This window comes from Chanos chanos, chromosome 3 (assembly GCF_902362185.1).
Source record: "Chanos chanos chromosome 3, fChaCha1.1, whole genome shotgun sequence".
Taxonomy (NCBI): Eukaryota; Metazoa; Chordata; class Actinopteri; order Gonorynchiformes; family Chanidae; genus Chanos; species Chanos chanos.
In genome coordinates, this window is record NC_044497.1 from 45,679,012 (window position 1) to 45,697,208 (window position 18,197).

General features: G+C 39.5%; 1 protein-coding gene across 1 annotated transcript; it reads left to right on the top strand.

Moving 5' to 3' along the window:
* The first annotated feature begins 9,831 nt into the window (after nt 1–9,831).
* Nucleotides 9,832–15,711, top strand: LOC115807080 (programmed cell death 1 ligand 1). The gene is made up of 7 exons (XM_030767941.1): nt 9,832–9,886; nt 10,332–10,682; nt 10,978–11,259; nt 11,501–11,614; nt 13,368–13,421; nt 13,765–13,882; nt 15,240–15,711. Exons 1-7 carry the CDS (start codon nt 9,832–9,834, stop codon nt 15,709–15,711), a joined length of 1,446 nt encoding a protein of 481 aa, XP_030623801.1.
* The last annotated feature ends 2,486 nt before the right edge of the window (nt 15,712–18,197 follow it).

Genomic DNA, 18,197 nt, shown 5'->3' on the forward strand with positions numbered 1-18,197 from the left:
TGTAATAATAATACAAAAATATGTATTCAAACCTAGATTTTGTTACTTGTAGATTTTGTTACCTGAAGATTTTAAAAAGACGTTTTCATTTTGGTTATTTGCATATCAAAGACATACACAACAAGTACAGACTGTGAATAAGTATGACTAAGTTAAGAGCTGTTACAGCCAGCGTCAGGTTGAGAGGAGCTTTGCCTGGCTGTGGTCTTCATTAGGGGCTGATGTTTACTGAGCTTTAAGGCTGAATCTCCTCCTCCTGATGGGGTGGACTCAGTTACGCACCTACCCCCACCCCCATCCCCCGACCTTATGTCTGCCTTTTTTTGTTGGCTAAATTAAATGAATCCTTGAGAAGTCATCCAAAGCCAAGCTCTAATGCACATTGCCTTGCCCACACATCACTTTGAGGGATGCTCTTTGTGCTTCTCTTTTACGTGCTGCTGGGTTCTGTTGAATCATGGGATTTGAACAGTGAAATCCAAGTTGTCTTAGCGAGGACGTGAAATCTCACACACAACACACCAGGACAAAAGTCATCACATTGAATGGTTAAGTTCTGTTCCAGTGTGACATCAGATGAAATGTTTCACATCGTCACACACCATGGAGCTGAGAGTCTCACCTTGGCATGTCTGAAAGTTTGTCACCACCCACACTCTTTTGAAAATATGTTTTTTTTTTGATCCGCTGAGTTACAAAACCACCTATTTCCTCTCACCGTATAATTACATATAAAACGCCCCCCACCCCCCACCAAAAAAAGATAAAAGATAAAAAAAAAAAATCAGACTGCAAAATGAGGTAATGCTCTGTAGTTGTACAGAAACCTGTCAGGCAAACAGCTAAATGACTTTATTGCAAAAAGGAGGTTATGCGCTGCAGCTATCCAGAAACCTGTCAGGCAAACAGCTAAATGACTTTATTGCAGATGACGGTTTGCTGTGTATGCTGGGAAGACACCACTTTATTAGTTGCACAGTTGCAGATATAGAGTTCAGCAGTGCGATCTCTTTCACTCTGTTGTCGAGTTCCTTTCTCAACATTCAAATCATTCAGTCCCAAAGCATAGACTCTTTAAATCAGTCAGCGCAGTGAAGCCAGATCTACAGCTAGTAACACTCAGCTCAGTAATGCATACCCTCAGCCAGCTCTGTGCTTTCTCGGGCAGATTCTGTGTGTTTGTTAGGCAGTTTTTATGCTTTGATATTTGCATAAGGTGTTGCTCCCCTGAGTGTCAGTGTGAAGCACATACAGCTGTTCACATTCTGACTGTTCACCCGACTTAACTTCATCGGAATATGTGTGTGTGTGTGTGTGTGTGTGTATGTGTGTGTGTGTGGTATGTGGGTGGTTGTGTGTGCGTGTGTGTGGGTGCATCTCTGTGGTTATGGCAGATTAAAGGTACGAGCAAGTAAAAACTTCCTGTCTGCTCCTCTTATCTTCTGCACCTCATTCCTTGGAAACCTCAGAGAAGCATACACCCCAGACTTCTACAGGTAGACAGAGAGACTTTAATATGTTTCTGTTTTTCTGTTACTTCACCTTTCACATTTCTCGTCTAGTTTCCCGTCCTCTAGCTCAGCAAGCAATAAAGAGGAATAGCCGAGAGTGCTTTTGGCCTTATGTCTAACCATGGCATCTCTCTACGCTATATTTAAGTACGGAAGACTTACCTACACACCCACAGCTGGATGTGGCCTGCCTTATTTACATTCTGTCCTGCACTCACCTGCCTGATTATCAGTAGTATCTTTCAGCTACCGTCCTTAAGAGAGAAAGGTACCCAGTCTCCCAGCTAGCAGTAACTGTGTAACAATCAGAGTAGCAGTGATCAGTTGATCAGTCAAAATGATTTTACTCTGTTACAGTAATATTGTATCACGCACTACAGTGTGTCAGTTGTTGTTTCTCAGTGCTCTGTAACCGGTGTGTTTACCTGTTGGTCCACTGTACTAACGGGCCTTACTAATTTATTCACCGCCACCAACATTTTCATTCGTTCAGTTAGCAAATTATTCATATAGCAGTTACCAAATGCAGTGGTTTTACAAGGTTGAGGACTATCTCTAAAGAGGAAGTTGATATAATTACATTAACAATGAACTATCTTACACAAAACAGAGAGCATTGCTGCCTTGTTGTGAGAGGTGGAAAGACTAAAGCAAGTGCTCTCTGGTGGGTTTTATCAAAGAGATAAATCAATTTATTGTACATCATCAGACATCAGACACAGTTTGTACAAAATATAAGGGTAAGCATAACCAGTTTGTGAAGTAAATCAGTTTAACCAGAACTTTCCTCCTAGTTTTCTCAGTAGGAGGCAAGTAAATGGTAGAAGTTGTGGCTTTGAGCATTTTTGCCTTATTGTCTAGGAATGATACTAAAGCCAGAGATGTACATGAGACCAGCAGTACAAATGTTGCTTCATTTCCCTCTCACATACATAAAGCAATATTAACTCAAATATTTTTTTTTCAGGAATTGTAATCATAGTGCTTGAACAGTTCATTTGTAGGGGTACTTCACATGAACCTCAGTTTAGTTTCTCTCTTGTGTACATATATACTCTCTAACTCAGATGAAGCTTGAAATCTATGTCTTTGCGAAATGTGATACAGACTTTTTTGCAGCATTCATACGAAGCTAAAATCGGTGCAAAGACAGTGAGATATTTTGCAATCGCCATTTCTTTCCTCATATTGAGAAAGAAAGGGCAGAGTTGGGTTATTGCTCAAGGCAGTCTTACTCATAAAAAGAAAACAACCTCCCCCTGGGGGCCTCTTGAAAAATCATTTCTTTGAAAATCTGAGATATACTAAAAAGCATTTTTTTTTGTCATTTTCCAGACCATTTCTGTGGTTTTGTTACTTATGATAAATTATCTGACAGGGTGTTTTGCTACATAAAAAAAAAAAATTCTTCCCAATGAGAGCAAGTTTCATATTCGTCTCATTTTCATTTTCAGTCATCCTTTTGCAACAGGCCAACATATCCATGCGTGCCCTTTGAGCATAGGGTGAAAAATGAGTGACATGTTTTTTGCTATTACTTTCTACCCTCAACATCCAATGACTTTTGAATGAGCTAATGCTTAACAGCAAATGCTGAACTTGTTGCATTTCTTAATATTGCCTGAAATGTTTTTGAAAAGGAACCAATATATGCGTGTGAATAATGATGTTCCCCTGTATCAAATTTTCCCCTATGGTGTCAGCAAAAACCATGAGCCATGTTAAGTTTTATTTTTAGTCTGTGACAGATAAAATGGGAAAAGCTAAGAAAATTCCCAGGCCCAACAGGTATGATAGATCTACTTGCTGTAATAATACTTTCAAGGTAACTAGTCGTAATGAATGAGCAAAGCTATTTAAATCATGGACTCAGCACAGTGGCTATAATACAGGAAAAAGTAATGCTATGCCAGCAACTCATCGGGTTTACTTGGAAACTCCCCTTTTTTTACATGTACTTGTTCTTTTAAGGCTTGGTTTAGGTTTCAGCTTCTGAAAAAATGCGATCACTCCTAAAATTCCCAGCTGAAAAGGATGAGAATGAGGATACCTTCTTCCAGACAATGATGAATTCAGGTGGTTCTGATGTTCTGATACAGCTCATAGCAAAAATGTTCTTTGTACAACTTGTAAAACCAAAAGTTTTATTTTGTTTAAAGTTGTATGGACCAATTCAGCCAAATAATGGCATTGTAATAATTCATTCACGAAAATCATCTTTTGTAATGCTGTCGAAATGTTCTTTCTTTCTCTCTTTCTTTCTTTTACTTCAGGGGCTAAAGTACAGGCGGTGTTTATTTTCTCAGTATGCTCAGACAATGCAGAAAAATTAGAGCTTGAGTATTTTAGTCAAACATCATCATATAACTGTTAGTAACATGATAATACTGTTAGTGACATGATAGGGACTCACGTAATGTGATCATGATCATGTCTGTCAGAGACCTCAGTATATCCACTGCATCAGTGACCTGTCATATATACCAATACCTTAGAGAACTCAGTATATCCACTCACTGCATCAGTAACCTGTCATATATACCAATACCTTAGAGAGCTCAGTATATCCACTCACTGCATCAGTAACCTGGCATATATACCAATACCTTAGAGAACTCAGTATATCCACTCACTGCATCAGTAACCTGTCCTATGCACCAATCAGTCACGCAAAATCATAAATCTCATTTATTTCCATCTAAAAGAGAGAGAGAGAGAGAGAGAGAGAGACGGAGACAGAGAGGGAGAGAGACAGAGAGAGAGAGAGAGAGAGAGAGAGAGAGAGAGAGAGAGAGTAAATGAGCGGGACAGTCTAAACGCTAGGAAGATGTTTGAGGTTTTGTGGCTGAGGGGGAAATGTGATTAAGAAACATGGCCTGAACTAGTTGCTGACACCATATTGACCTTGTAAGCAGCAGGTCTCTACTTCACTGCCCACCCCTAGGAAAAACTAAGTGGATTTTCTATTTAGGGCCATGTGTGAGCTAGTTAAAGTCACCCAAGTGGAAAATCCTAACCTATAAAGCACGTATGACAGTGGGAGGTGATGAACGTGAGTTAGCAGTAGTCAGCAGGCGCATTTCTAAAATATTAGGGGGGAATTTTGTTGTGCTTGTTTTTTCAGTCATCATGCTCTCCCACAGGGTTAATAATGCAGGAGACACTACGCAAAGGGTTTGTATGTGTGTGTGTGTGTGTGTGTGTGTGTGTTACAGAATATGAGTTCTAGTCCAACACAAATAGTGCAACAGCTGTATTATAACAAGGCAGCACGCGCTTAAGTTAACACCCCATATATAGCGATTGCAGAAGTTAACGCGTTAACTTCACATACTGTACATAAACAGTCAATCGCAGAGTAAGAGTGTCAAGATAAACATGCAAGCCTAACAAACGCCTAACTCACTTCATATGAGCCATGATGCCAAACTGGCTACGCAGTATTACGCAAAAGTATTCTTCATTACCCGCGTAAATGACAAAATAGCGTTCTGTGTAACACTTGGACATCTACACCTCGCGCAACTGCGTTTTCCCAACTGGTAACAAGGGAGTGCTATTACCACTTCCAGCCCCAACGCTCACCAACTTGTGCTGTGATAAACGTGAATAACCCCTCAGTCACAAATGAAAACCGACGGATGGGTCCTGTTTCCTTTTATCCTTCGATAAAAAGAAGAAGAATGTATATATATCCCTTTCCTGGCAACAGTTAGTTTTCGTCTCCTTACATCAGGTTTAAAGTTCATTTTATGAGTAATACAATCGGTTGGTAATGCCTAGAGGACCAGACCTAATGGGGCACGAACCCTACTGTGTTTCGGGAAAAGTTATAAAGTTGGTTAAAATGCAACAGTGTTCTTGATAGTAGGCATACATGTTATTGTTCAGGACAAATTGTAGTAGCAGTATAGCCTAGCTGTAATAGCCTTTTATTGATATTACAAACCCAAATGAGACACTATAAAATGTAGGACAGTTAATAGATTACGACGTGGGTGTTCTCAGAAGGAAACCGAAGGACTTCTGAACTTCCTTTTAAACTCTGACTGGGTTTACTCAAGATGACTGGAAGCCAGCCCTCATTTCTCTGTAGGTTCAGTCTCGATATGGCTAAATAGAGACGTTGAAGCAAACACTGTCTTTCACTATAGGATCACCACTGATGAGACTAAGGCTATATTCTTTCATCACTCAAAACCTAATGAGTACGTCTACACTTGTTGAGGGGATAACTGAAAGAGTATATCCTACTTTACGTCTATGTGTTTGTGACAGATCTTACAAAACGAAATAAAAACATATGCATCATAAGTGAAATTAGGGGAACAGAGACTGGTGGTTTCTTATGAGACAATAAAATGGGAAAAATACTCAGGCATAAGCGAGAGAGGAATAGCCGTAAATGGATTCGAGAGAGTCGAGATCGGAGGTTTTTTCATGTGATTGAAAAAGCAATGAGAATTCTCAGAGAAAAGGGGTGGAGACAGCGAGGAAACAGTTGGGGGAGGGCCGGGCGGAGAGGGGGGGGGGGCGATTCGATTTGAAAATTCAAAACTGTCCTCATGTCACTGTAAACATCACTGAAGCTTCAACGTGGAGGCAGTAACGCAGGTATGTTTATCTGAAGTAATGACTGTCTGTTTAACACACGCCATCTGTCATATTGTTTTGTAGGCTACACAACAATACGCACGTTGTGAGAGTAACCATGACTTTTTTTTTTTAAATCTATAATGTGTATACATTTATATGTGTATTTATTTATTTAGTTGTTTCGGAGATTATTAGATAAGCAAAACAACAAAGGACTCTGCTCCGGACACCTGAGAATTTTCCGCTTCTCTAAAGAACAGAGCACTGTTGAAACTGAACTTGACATTTATTGAAATTGAAGTTGACTGTAAAACTGAACAAGTCAGTAGCTGATAGGTTGCAATGTACAGCACATTTATTCTCACACAGAGAAGACTTCGCTGAAAACCGGATCAATTTTCATCTCTATTTCTTCATCTCTTTATTCAGTTCTGTTCAGTTATGTGTGTATTTGTTTGACTGTCAGATTCTTTCAAGGGTTACTCTTATCTCTGCCATACTCACTGTGCAAAAGTTTATGGTGATGCCGCCAGAACAGACGTGTATTCCTTAAGAGTAATTTTACAAAGAGCATCAACTCCAGTTTGGTATTTTTGTTTATGGTTTCGGGCTAGACTGATCAGATGCTTTGTCCTGCGTGATTGCTTTGATTGTACCTCTGTTTAGCAGAGAGCAATAACTGAATGAGCTGAGGGACCATTCATACTGAGAATGGTCTGGAAAGATTTTGCTGTCAGTCTTATAGATAATATAGGATATTGTACCTCTCCTAACTGAGATGAGTTTATGTTGCTCAAATAATTTTTGCACAAAGGTGTTGCTGGTTGACATGTACAGATCATTCATTCATTTTCATTCATTCATTCATTCATTCAAGCTGCTTACCCTAATTAGGGTCGTGGGGGGTGCTGGAGCCTACCCCAGCGCTCATTTGGTGAAAGGCAGGGAAACACCCCGGACAGGTCGCCAGGCCATTGCAGGGCAGACACACAGACAAACACACTCACACCGAGGGGCAATTTAGTATCTCCAATTCACCTGACTCACATGTCTTTGGACTGTGGGAGGAAACCGGAGCTCCCGGAGGAAACCCACGCAGGCCCGGGGAAAACATGCAAACTCCACACAGAAAGGACTCAAGACTTTCTTGCTGTGAGAGGACAGCGCTACCCACTGTGCCACCGTGCCGCACGCACGGATCATGCACTCAGACAATGCAAACACAAAACAGTTGCAAAACATGAAAGCGACCGAGGGCCCTACCATACAAATGCATCTCTTCTTTACATTCAGTTCATTATACACACAGAAGGTCACACACAGAATCACTTGCCATTTCTGCTTGTTTCTTCTTGTGGTGATGAAACATGAGAACTTGGAAAGGGGATTTTTTCAGTGTTTTTTTTTTCCAGCAAAAATTGTGGTTAGTGAAACTTGCTGATGTCTGACCAGCAGTGCTGCCTAAGGCAAAAAAAAGTAAAGGAAGTCATTAGCAAATGACCACAGAAGGTGCTTTTTTGCCAAATTTTACTGTTGTCACCATTGCTTTTCAGCAACTCCTAGTGTCACTGGGTTGAAAGCACAGCTACAGTTGAGTTCAGGGAAACAGAGGGGAGTCAGATGAAAAGGAGCGATGGCTTTGCATGTTTTTCCCCTCTCAGAGTGACCCGGGAGTCATGGCAGGGACTCACCATAGCACAGGAGTAAAAAAAAAGGGGGGGAGGGGATAACAAAAAAGATTATAAAGCTTACTGCTGATGTTAGTTGGAAGCAAAAACGGCTATTTTCATCTGTCCATTTCATCATAATGGACCAAGAGTTTCTTAGTAAGGTAGTGTTCTCAGTCTGTCTGCCATTTGTGACTATTGTAACATTAAAACATTTATATTTGTGTCTGTGTGGATAGATGGGCTTTAATGTACCATACTGCCATGAATCTCCCATTTATGTCAGGTGGGTGGTATTTCCTCTTTACCTCCCTGCTGAATTTGTGCACACATGGGGAACGCTGTAGTGCAATGTTTTGCAAATACAATGGTTGCCAATTTTCAGATGTACTTCTGTTCTGTGGAACAGCAAAACATGCAGGGTGTGAATATGCCTGCACATCAGACATACTGATCATTCAGTTATTGCTCACTTCCTTACACTGTTAATTTGAAATCATCTTTTTTTGGAACATGTGTCATTGTACATGTTACTGGCAACCGACAATTCAAAATCATCAACCTTGCACACTACACAGTAAATGGAATACAGAACAATTATATTAGACAACAAAATCACACAGTCAGTATATATAGTGTATATATATTCTGACTGTGATAATATATATATGTATATATTTAAAAACAAATACACCTCTACCTCTATTTTGGAATGACATTATCTGGACAGATGGATGTTAAAACTTTATGCTAGTTTCCACATGGTCCTCCCGTTGCTCTTCTGCAGTGAAGCACCTCAGTCATTCTCACTCATATAGGCTGTTTAAATTGATTTAGATGTGATGATGAAGACAAATGTTATGATTTCTTTAAGCACAATCTCACTTGCAGTTATCCAGTTCTATTAGGATAATCTATGCCTACTCTGAAGTATGACATACGTTCTGCAAGTCTTTTAGGTTCAAATTTTGAAATGTCCTGAATTCAATGTGCTATATTTAAATGCAGTTTTCACTAGGACCTGTTGCTCTGGCTATCCAAAATGTTGCTTTAGGATGACACAATAGTTTGTAGGACCAAAAATTAGACTTTGCAAAAATTCAGATCTTCCAAAGAAAAAAGAAGCTGACTCAGGAATTTTTGTTCATTAATGAGTCTGTATAAGATCTTTGACAAGTGGGTTGTCTTCCTGTTTGTCCATCATTTTTCTACAGAACTTGTATAGCTTTGAGGAATTACTTCAACCACTAACAGGAACTAACTTCTTGTGTCAGTCATTAATAGCATCTTTACCTCTGACTTGTTTGGTAATTCTCAGTAATGGTCCTGATTGTTAAGACATTAACAGTAAATGATAAGAAATCTTCACTGAGGTGACATTGCTATGTCCAGCTAATACCGTAATGTTTAATGAGAAGGAAACTGAAAGGGTATCTAATGTATTCTTCAGCACAAGGGCAAATCTTAAAAAGCTTTCATTTAAGTCACTTGCCCATAATAGAACTCATAAAATCACAAACACAAGGCTGTCATGTTCAAAGACAGATGTAAACTGCCTTGTAATGGCCAAGAACTTTCTCACAGGTGACTTTTTGAGTGTGACATACCCACTAAGCATTTACATAATGTTTTGTGTTTCTCTGTCTGTAACATGTCTGAATTTCTGTTCTGTACAGGTCTGTTTTCATGACTGCGGTATTTTCATGGTTGTTCCATCTCATGTTTTTAGTACCTAGTAATATGTGCATGTTCGTAGGGAAGTGTCATGTTTTTTTTTTCCGCACTGAGTCATTGCTGTTGATTCTGGATGTCTAGATAGTCAGCTGATTCAGGAGTGACTAGGCTAAATGGCTAATGACTAAGGGCCAGCATTAACCAACTTGGAAAAAAAAACACCTGATATTAATATTATATTAATGTACAATGGGAGTATGCTCCAGCATCTTGCCTGAATGGAAAGTGCCAAGATTTTCATCGTCCTTATAATGAACATTAAATGTTACGTTTGTCATCATGTTTATAATTTATGATATGTATTTTTCATCCCCCCAGGTCAAATGAAGAGACAGTTTCTTTTATTAATGCAGCTTGTCACATGGCCTGCTGTACCAGGTATGTTATTAAAAATTCACGTGACCAGACTTTACTAGCAGTCTCTGCCTAGATCCTAGAACTCGCTGCTAAAAAATACAGCTTGAGTTTTAAAACTACACCGATTTTCTCTCTTGATTTATGATTGATCATATTTCAAAAAATCCATGTGTGCACTGTAATGAACTGTATGTTGAGACATGTGTGTCTGTTTGGCGTTTGAACAACCATAAGTGACTCAGCGATTATGAGGAATTACCCTCATCTGCAGCGTGCTTGTTGTAGCTAAGAAATTTTTTAAATTCCTTGTAAATTCAGATCTGGAAAATTTTCAAATATATGAATAAACCCATATCTGTATTGCTGACATGTGTTCAAATAATTGAACTATGTCATTTGACCATAAATTGACTGTCATTGATTACTGTGATTCATCCTTCAGGTTTTCTATGTTCTCTTTCCTTAGCTCTTTTTACAGTAGAGGTGGGTAAGCAGGTGTATGAGGCAGAGCTCCACACTAATGTGACAATGGTGTGCACATTTCCGCCTGGCACTGGGGACTCCAACTTGTCTGTCATCTGGCGTCGTATGAGTCCCTTGCCTGACCTGAACGTCTACCGGCTGGAGAACGGCCAAGAGAAGCACGACTACCCAAGTGCCCATTTCAGTGGTAGGGCCAGCCTGATTAATCAGAAGCTGAAAACGGGCCAGGCAGTTTTGCAGCTGTCTAATGTCAGGATTAGTGATTCTGGCAGTTACCGCTGCATTGTGAAGAGAGATGATGTGGATTATAAACAGACAACGCTCATTGTCAAAGGTCAGTTTTTACCTATAATATTAATACTCTTATAGATAGATATCAAGTTCATAATATTTAACGTCTTTTTTATAGTGAATGTCTCAAGCGCTTCATTTACCTGTGGAGATGAGTCGGTGTCACTTGTTTGGGTATACATGTATGCATCGCCTTTAGTAATGTGCTATGAATGATTCTGCTATGGGTGCTGCTCTTTCCACATAGGCTGTTGATGCACATCCACATTTCTGGATGTGCATCAACAGATAGCTTTATTGTGGAGTGTCACCAAATAACTCTAATGGTCTCTCCACAGCCTCCTACACACCAGTGAAGAAGAGCATCAGGAGGACTGGAGGAGAGGTGGAATTATCTTGTGAATCCGAGGGATTCCCAATGGCTAAGGTGGTCTGGACAGTTCTGCATGGCACTGATCAGATGTTCAGGAATAGCTCCAACAGCACATTCGTCAAGACCCAAGACGAACGCTTTTCAGTCACCAGCACAATAACTGTGACGCACGATGTCCTCAGCAACTACACTTGCACCTTCCATGTGGAAGATCAGGCAAAAGTATCGGCCACTTTCGTCATGCCAGGTTTGTCAGAGATTTTGGTTGTTATATGTTTCCAGAAAATGTTTCTAAGACAAATACTGGTTGCATGTAATTATCCAAACAAGGCCTCTATAGTGTATTCTGATTTAAAGAGGAAACTCAGTTTTTTCCCATGGTTGTTTTGCACATGTGGGTGTCGAATTTGTTGGTGTTGATTTTTTGTTTTTGTAAGAATTAGCTGTTGTTAGATGACATGTTGTTATGATGATATCTCTGTTCATAGAGGAAATTCCTGAAAAGAGGACAGTGTCTATGGCACCTGCGATAGGATTTGGTACTTTACTGGTGTTGCTGGTGGTCATTGGAATATCAATATTCCTGCGCTACAGACAAAAAGGTAACTTCAAATAAAAATTCATTCAGTAATATTCTGAGTCATTTTCCTCTGCCTCTCATGTATTTGTTCTTTCTTCCTCAGAATGTGATTCACAGGCTCTTGATTTCTCTCTCCCACTCTAAGGCCATATTTCCCAGTTCCTGTAGTGAAAACTGCCATTTTGTGTTATGACAATATCATGCACTGTATTATGAAGTAATGCTTTTTGTTTCTATCTTTTCGCACGAATGACGGAGCAATCCGGTCTTATAGATTAATACAAAGGTGACTCTGTTTTGCAAAAGCCCCAGCTATTTTAAATAATCTGGCAGATCTGAGTCTTATCAAATACTGTCACCTTGGGGTTTTTCTCTTGTAAAATTTTTGCAGAGTCACCGTGATAGTCAGTTCGTAGTGCTGACAGGTAACGTAGCACGTGAGGTCACGAGACTCTGATGTACAAACCCATGTGTAATTTTTTAAGTCTTGGGAATTGAAACCTGAGAGCCAAATGACGTGGGTGGATTCTATATTAGCTAACCTCAGGGGTTTCCCTGAAAGTAAAGCCATTTTTAAACACAGGACAGTTGCGTGATTTTGTTAGTCTTATTTATCCAGTTATCTCCACAGTTATCTCTATAACCTGTGTCGTGCAAATTACATTTAGCGTTGAGGGATTTGTTCCAAAAAAGACTTTTTAAATGGAAGTTCAAGGGCAGTTGTCCATCACTCTGTCAGAGGGTAATTATGCTAATCGTTGCCTGCTATTGTTCAGGAACTCATGAATCATGACACAGCAATTCTACAAGACACCACACAAATTAGATTAACCTTGTGGGTAGAGACTTTTATAGAACAACTCCAGTAATGACTGGAGGAGGAACCAAGCAGACCAGAGACACAGTTAAGTGGAATTTATTGCAAACACATGAAGAGGAACTACTCAGTGGACAAGAGGCTGTGTCTATCCTTAGCAGCCCTCTCACAAAGTAACAGACAAAAACTTTGAGGTGCTTACGGAACATTTAGGTATACTACAGATTATTCATTTCTTAATTCCTGCCAGATTCTTAAAGATAGTACACTGCCCCACAGATAGGCATCAGTGGTATACTGCAATAAATTCTCCAGATGTATGTGTAACAGGTTATTCACATTGACATGACTGCATACATGGGCTTTTCACTGAGATTTTTCATGCCCTTGACTCTCGCTCAAGGCACCAAATAATTAGGCAACTGTTAATAGCAATAGAGTACAACAGAAAGTTTAACAAAGAGGCCTCTGTTTAGCATTAGGTATATATTAGGTATATTTCCATCACATGAAATAGAGATCAGCCAGGACAAAACAGGATTTTATTGGAAAGAGAATTATAGTGAAGGAAATTAACATACTGCAGGATGTTTTCAGGTTACAAATACCCTCTGAGTAGAAGACGCCTTTTGGAGGGGACAGAGCATTCCGGTCCTGCAGCTGCTTGTAAGTCCCATTGAAATTTACTGAAAAATATAAAAATACAAACACATTGCTAAAAAAAGGAGCAAACTGTTCTATGACTCATATGTGGATCATCACCGTATTCAGATATTTTAGTCTGTGGGAATCCAGTGACTGGTCATAGTGTGGTTATGGACTCCAGTCATTGGCTGTGAGATTGTATTATCCCAAGTAACATTAAGTAAAGAGTTGAGCAAGCTAAACTTTGTGTCCAATCAATTTCTCTAATTATACGTTTTTTCTCACCTATTTTCTCTCTCTCTCCCCCCGTAAGGTTTACCCTCAGAATCTACTAGCAAAGCTCAGACATACTGTGTAGCCTCAGAAGGTAAACCCTGTCATGTTTTAAATGTAGATTTGAACTGCGCTGAATGGTATTAGAGGAAAACGTCAAAGGGCATAAAGATCCTTTTTCATATAGTAGAGGGAGGAATTGCATTACTGTTTCTTCTTCCTCTTCTTCTTCTTCTTCCTCCTCATCTTTTACCATCTCTACATTTGTCCTAATCTGAACCTTTACCCTAAAGTAACCCTAACCCTCTCACACACCTACTGTAAGTTTGAGGAGACATGAACAACTTTGAAGTCTTGATGCTGAGGATCTGATTAGAAATGAAACTTTTCTTTGTTTTTGTTTTTTTTTACATTTGTCTCATGCTTTGCTTTTGCAGTGAAAGATGAAAAAGTGGAAAATCTGAGGGCAGCTTTGAAAGAACAGTATGTGCCACTCAGCATGGAAGAAGACGCGAAGTTCCGCAAAGAAGTGCTCCCACACACATTTCACAGCAGGTTAGTCAGAGAGAGCTGGTGTGTGGATCACGTAAAGAGAACAAATGCTTTGAGTGCGGTTCACATAAAATGGAAAATCTTTATCATGGCCATTTAAAAAAATAGCTTGTAATTCAGATAAGTGATCATGCTGGGGGGGGGGGGGGGGGGGGTTACCAAACAAGCATGATATGGGCAGACAACAGTGGTACTCAATATACAACATATAAATATAGAACCACATCGCCTATGTATTATTATTGTTGTTGTAGTTGTAGTTGTTGTTGTTTTTATATTCACATGAATGAAAGTGAAAAAATGAGTTTAATGGGCCATTTTGATAATCCTGCAGAGATTTTAAGATCGTTGCATTATTTTTTATTTATTCATTTATTTCTTTGTTTTTAAACACATAGGCTTCCAGTCTCTTAAAGGACATAGCCCACTAGATTTAACACCCTAGTTCTCGCTGGTGATGATATAGTCTTTTATTCTTGATGGGTGATTCTCGATGCACTCAGAGGGTTTTGCAATGGAAAGTAGCATATGTCTATTCCAGGACATAGACTATTTCAGTAGGCACAGACTTACACTGTAACACGCCATCAGCATGGCTTAAATAGTAACAAGTAGCCTATCAGTAAGGTCGTTTTGTAACCACAAGTTACAGCAGTTTAAACTGAACATGTAGCCTAGCCTATAATTTAATGTCCATCTTACCGCTTCAGTCTGCTCCTTGAAAACAGTGTTGCTGGCCACCTGAGGATGCTGATGCCCTAATATTATGTCGATTTTTTTTTTTTTTTACATTTGGAAGCCTGTGCCTCTAATGCCTGCTTCCTTTTTTTTCTGATTCGTTCAGCCCCTGCTGTACTGTTTGACATTTTCTTGTCCACGGCTTTCGTTGGCCATCTCACTGCTGCGCGCTACTTCTGCCTTAGTCTAGAATGTTATCACGCGCTAACTAACTTGGTTGTGATTGACCCGTGAGCCCAGTCCCTGAACACACACGCAGCACACTCTCATGCGCACCCCGCATGACAAGCACATGGGGCTAGTGAAGAGACAGACAGGAGCGGTAAAAAGTTTATGGATTTTTTGACAGTCCACCATCCCACCGCTACGGCGCACTGGGATTTGTCCCGGTATGCCCAACGGCCAGTACACCACTGTCGCTCTCTTGCTATTCTCCTCTTACCGTAACCATTGTTTTTTTTTTTAAATGTGGGTTGTCTGATCTCTTACAAGATAAGACCAATTAAGATTTATTCTTAGTGCACAACATGTAGACCACTTACACTTTTTTTGTTTTGCTCTTACGCTCACATTCACACTCAAAAATGCTTTTGACTCAGGCTTTTCATGTTTTTGATTGCAGAGATGGTCAGACTGAGAACATCCACTCCTTGCTGCCAGAAGAGGGGGAAACAGTTCTCCTGGAGGGTGAGGCAGGAAGGGGAAAGAGTGTTGTAGCCCAAAGGTTGGCTTCTCTCTGGGCTCAGGATTTGCCATCAGACCCCTACAACCTCCAGATCCTTCAGGCAGTTCTGGTTGTAAACTGTACCGGAGCAACTGGTGACCTTTTCCAAAATGTGACATCACAAATCCAAAGTCCAACATTTGCAGTGGATGACCTGCGGGAGGTCCTGATGGGACCGGTCCAGAGTCTGCTAATTTTAGACGGATACAGAGAAGGGGACAGAGAAATGGATGATTCCCTTCAGACATTTCTGAAAAATAGACAGGCATGCAGGGTGTTGATCATAGCATGTTCAGAAGAGTGTCCCATCACTGGGGAGATTGTTAGCAAAGTACTGAAAATTTCACCAAGGTCGATAGAGGCCTTATGACACAAGCTTTTTACACAAATGTGCAAACATGAAACTCCTATTTACTGTGCAATGTTAAATTTCCTGTTACTTTAACAATGAAGTCTCTTTTATTTGTATTATAGTGATACACGTCCTATAGTATAGGTATCTGTCTGGTATTTATCCGTGCCGTTTATGAATTTTAAATGTCTTTCTGCGTCATCTAGCCTTGGAAAGCAGGTACATTTCCCAAATGTATGAAATAATTGACTTCTTCACAGTTTCCTTTTTTTTTTTTTTTTGGAGAGACTATTTTTTTTAAAAGAAAAACTTGATAAACAGTGCTCAGACTCTACTGAAACCAAATCTCTGTTTTTTGTCTGCAATTTTTATGCTGAATGTTCTGACAACAAGCTACAAGCTATGCCTTGAGGTGTTTACACACAAAATACTTTGTCTGGAATGTGAAAAGAAAAGAGTCCTCACTTGTAGTTTTATCTATTTCCATGTTTCTATGTGCTCAGATATATCGAGGCAATATCCCTCAGTAAGTTCAATGTAAAAGTGAAAAAAAAGAGAAGAAAAACATTAAAGAATAATCAGTCTGTATCAAACTACATCAGCTCGCTTTCCTACTGGTTAACATGTTTGTAGTTTGTGGTATGTAAAAGTGTTTGTGGTATGTTCCAGTTTTCTGAATTCTCAAACATTGAATCACATGCTTTCAAAACAGAGAAAAACAAAATATAATGATATTCAGTTCTGCTTTGTTTTTGTTGTAGATGTTAGTCTGGTTTCATTTTCACTCTCTCTCTTCATGTCTTGCCCTGAGGGTTTGGGAGAAGTTTGCACATGTTGCAGATCTTCCTCATGCATAACCGGCAGTCGTAGAATTAGAAACAAAATGTTTCCTGTGAAGAGAGGCTTCTAAATGTGACAACAGGGTGAAATAAAGAGAAAGAGAGAAAGAAAGGAAGAGAAGAGAAGAGAAGAGAAGAGAAGAGAAGAGAAGAGAAGAGAAATGATCAGTACAAATTTATTATACAAAAACATGGATTCGAAATTGTTCAGGCCTGTCCCGTTGGAGGTACATCTTAATGCAGTGAACCTCCTGCCATTGTGGGAGATTTCTGCTCATTTGTTTGACCTACAGATTACCAGGGAAGCCTCACTGACTTTAAAGTTACAGAGGCTTCTCAACCTTCTTAACCTGTTTTCATGTTGTGAGGAAACACTCCCTCATTCCTGAATTTATATGTCTGATTTTATGAGTAAACTAAAGCCATGGAAGAGTGCTTAATGAATTTACAGTCAGTTAACACTTTCAAACATATCATGGGGCAACATTATAAATTCCCCCTGGTAGAATTAATGATAATTTCCTATCTATCAATGAATGTTGATGTCCCTTAACATTTCATGCTATTACTCAGTGTGATTCGTAGTTGCAAATAAAGACAGATTGGAAAGATAAATTTAAACCCCAACTGATTATTACGGTCAGCTTGGACTGTGAGGGGATTTCCACATGTTGCTTAATGAACAAGTGATCTTCCCTCTAGTGGTCACTATTTAATCATTGTTGTCTGGATCAGAAAGCACAGAAAAGTCCAGCTGAGATCTCTTTGTCTCATACATCTGTTCTTAGATTATTACGAAACCCAAAGAATCGTGTGTCATACACTCTTTCATAAGCAAAGCATATTTGTCAGCAGTATAAATGACCAGAATTCCACAATAGCGCTGTTTTTTTTTTTCCCTGAAAATTTACATTTTTCTCAAAACACTGAGAGTCAGGTTTTTTTTTGGTTTTTTTTTTTTAAACTGTCTCGTCAGTTTTCTGAACGTACGTTGACCCGAGTCAGAAGTAACTTTCAAATAAAGTGTTGATTCAGTTTATGTGACTGACATGTGGTCTGGGTATGATTTGACTCATGCAGTCAGACGTAGCTATGTCGTGTTGGCGCAGCTGTCTTCCTTGTCTGAGAAAACTCTATCTGAGAAAGACAGTGTTGTTGTTTGCATTTGCATGCAATGACCTCTGTCTTTTCGGAATAACACAGGCCTCACATTTATCTCTCAGGACCAGCCACAGTCTACATGCAAACCTGTTTTTTTAAAACTTGTTTGTCATCAGTTTTTGTTACCAAGTTGATTCACATGAACATGGCAATATTTGTATAATAATTGTTTAATTGAACCTCTAATAAAACTCTCAATTATTTTTCATTAAAATTAAAAATGACTAAACATGAAGGTAACAATTTATTCAAATGATCTCACTGTCACAATTTTCTTCCCTCTTTTCCCCCCTCATATCACTCCTGTTTATTTACTGTTCCTGTAAGGCCAAAGGACTGTTTTATGATTGTGGTACCAGGAAAAGGTATTCCCTCCCATTTGTCACAACGCCACATAAACAGTAATTTATCTCAGCTTCTGTTACGTTTTTGAATGAGCAGTTTTCCCCTCCTTACTTTTTTTTCCTCCGTTGGTAGAGTCCCACACGCCGATTCCTTCCTGGT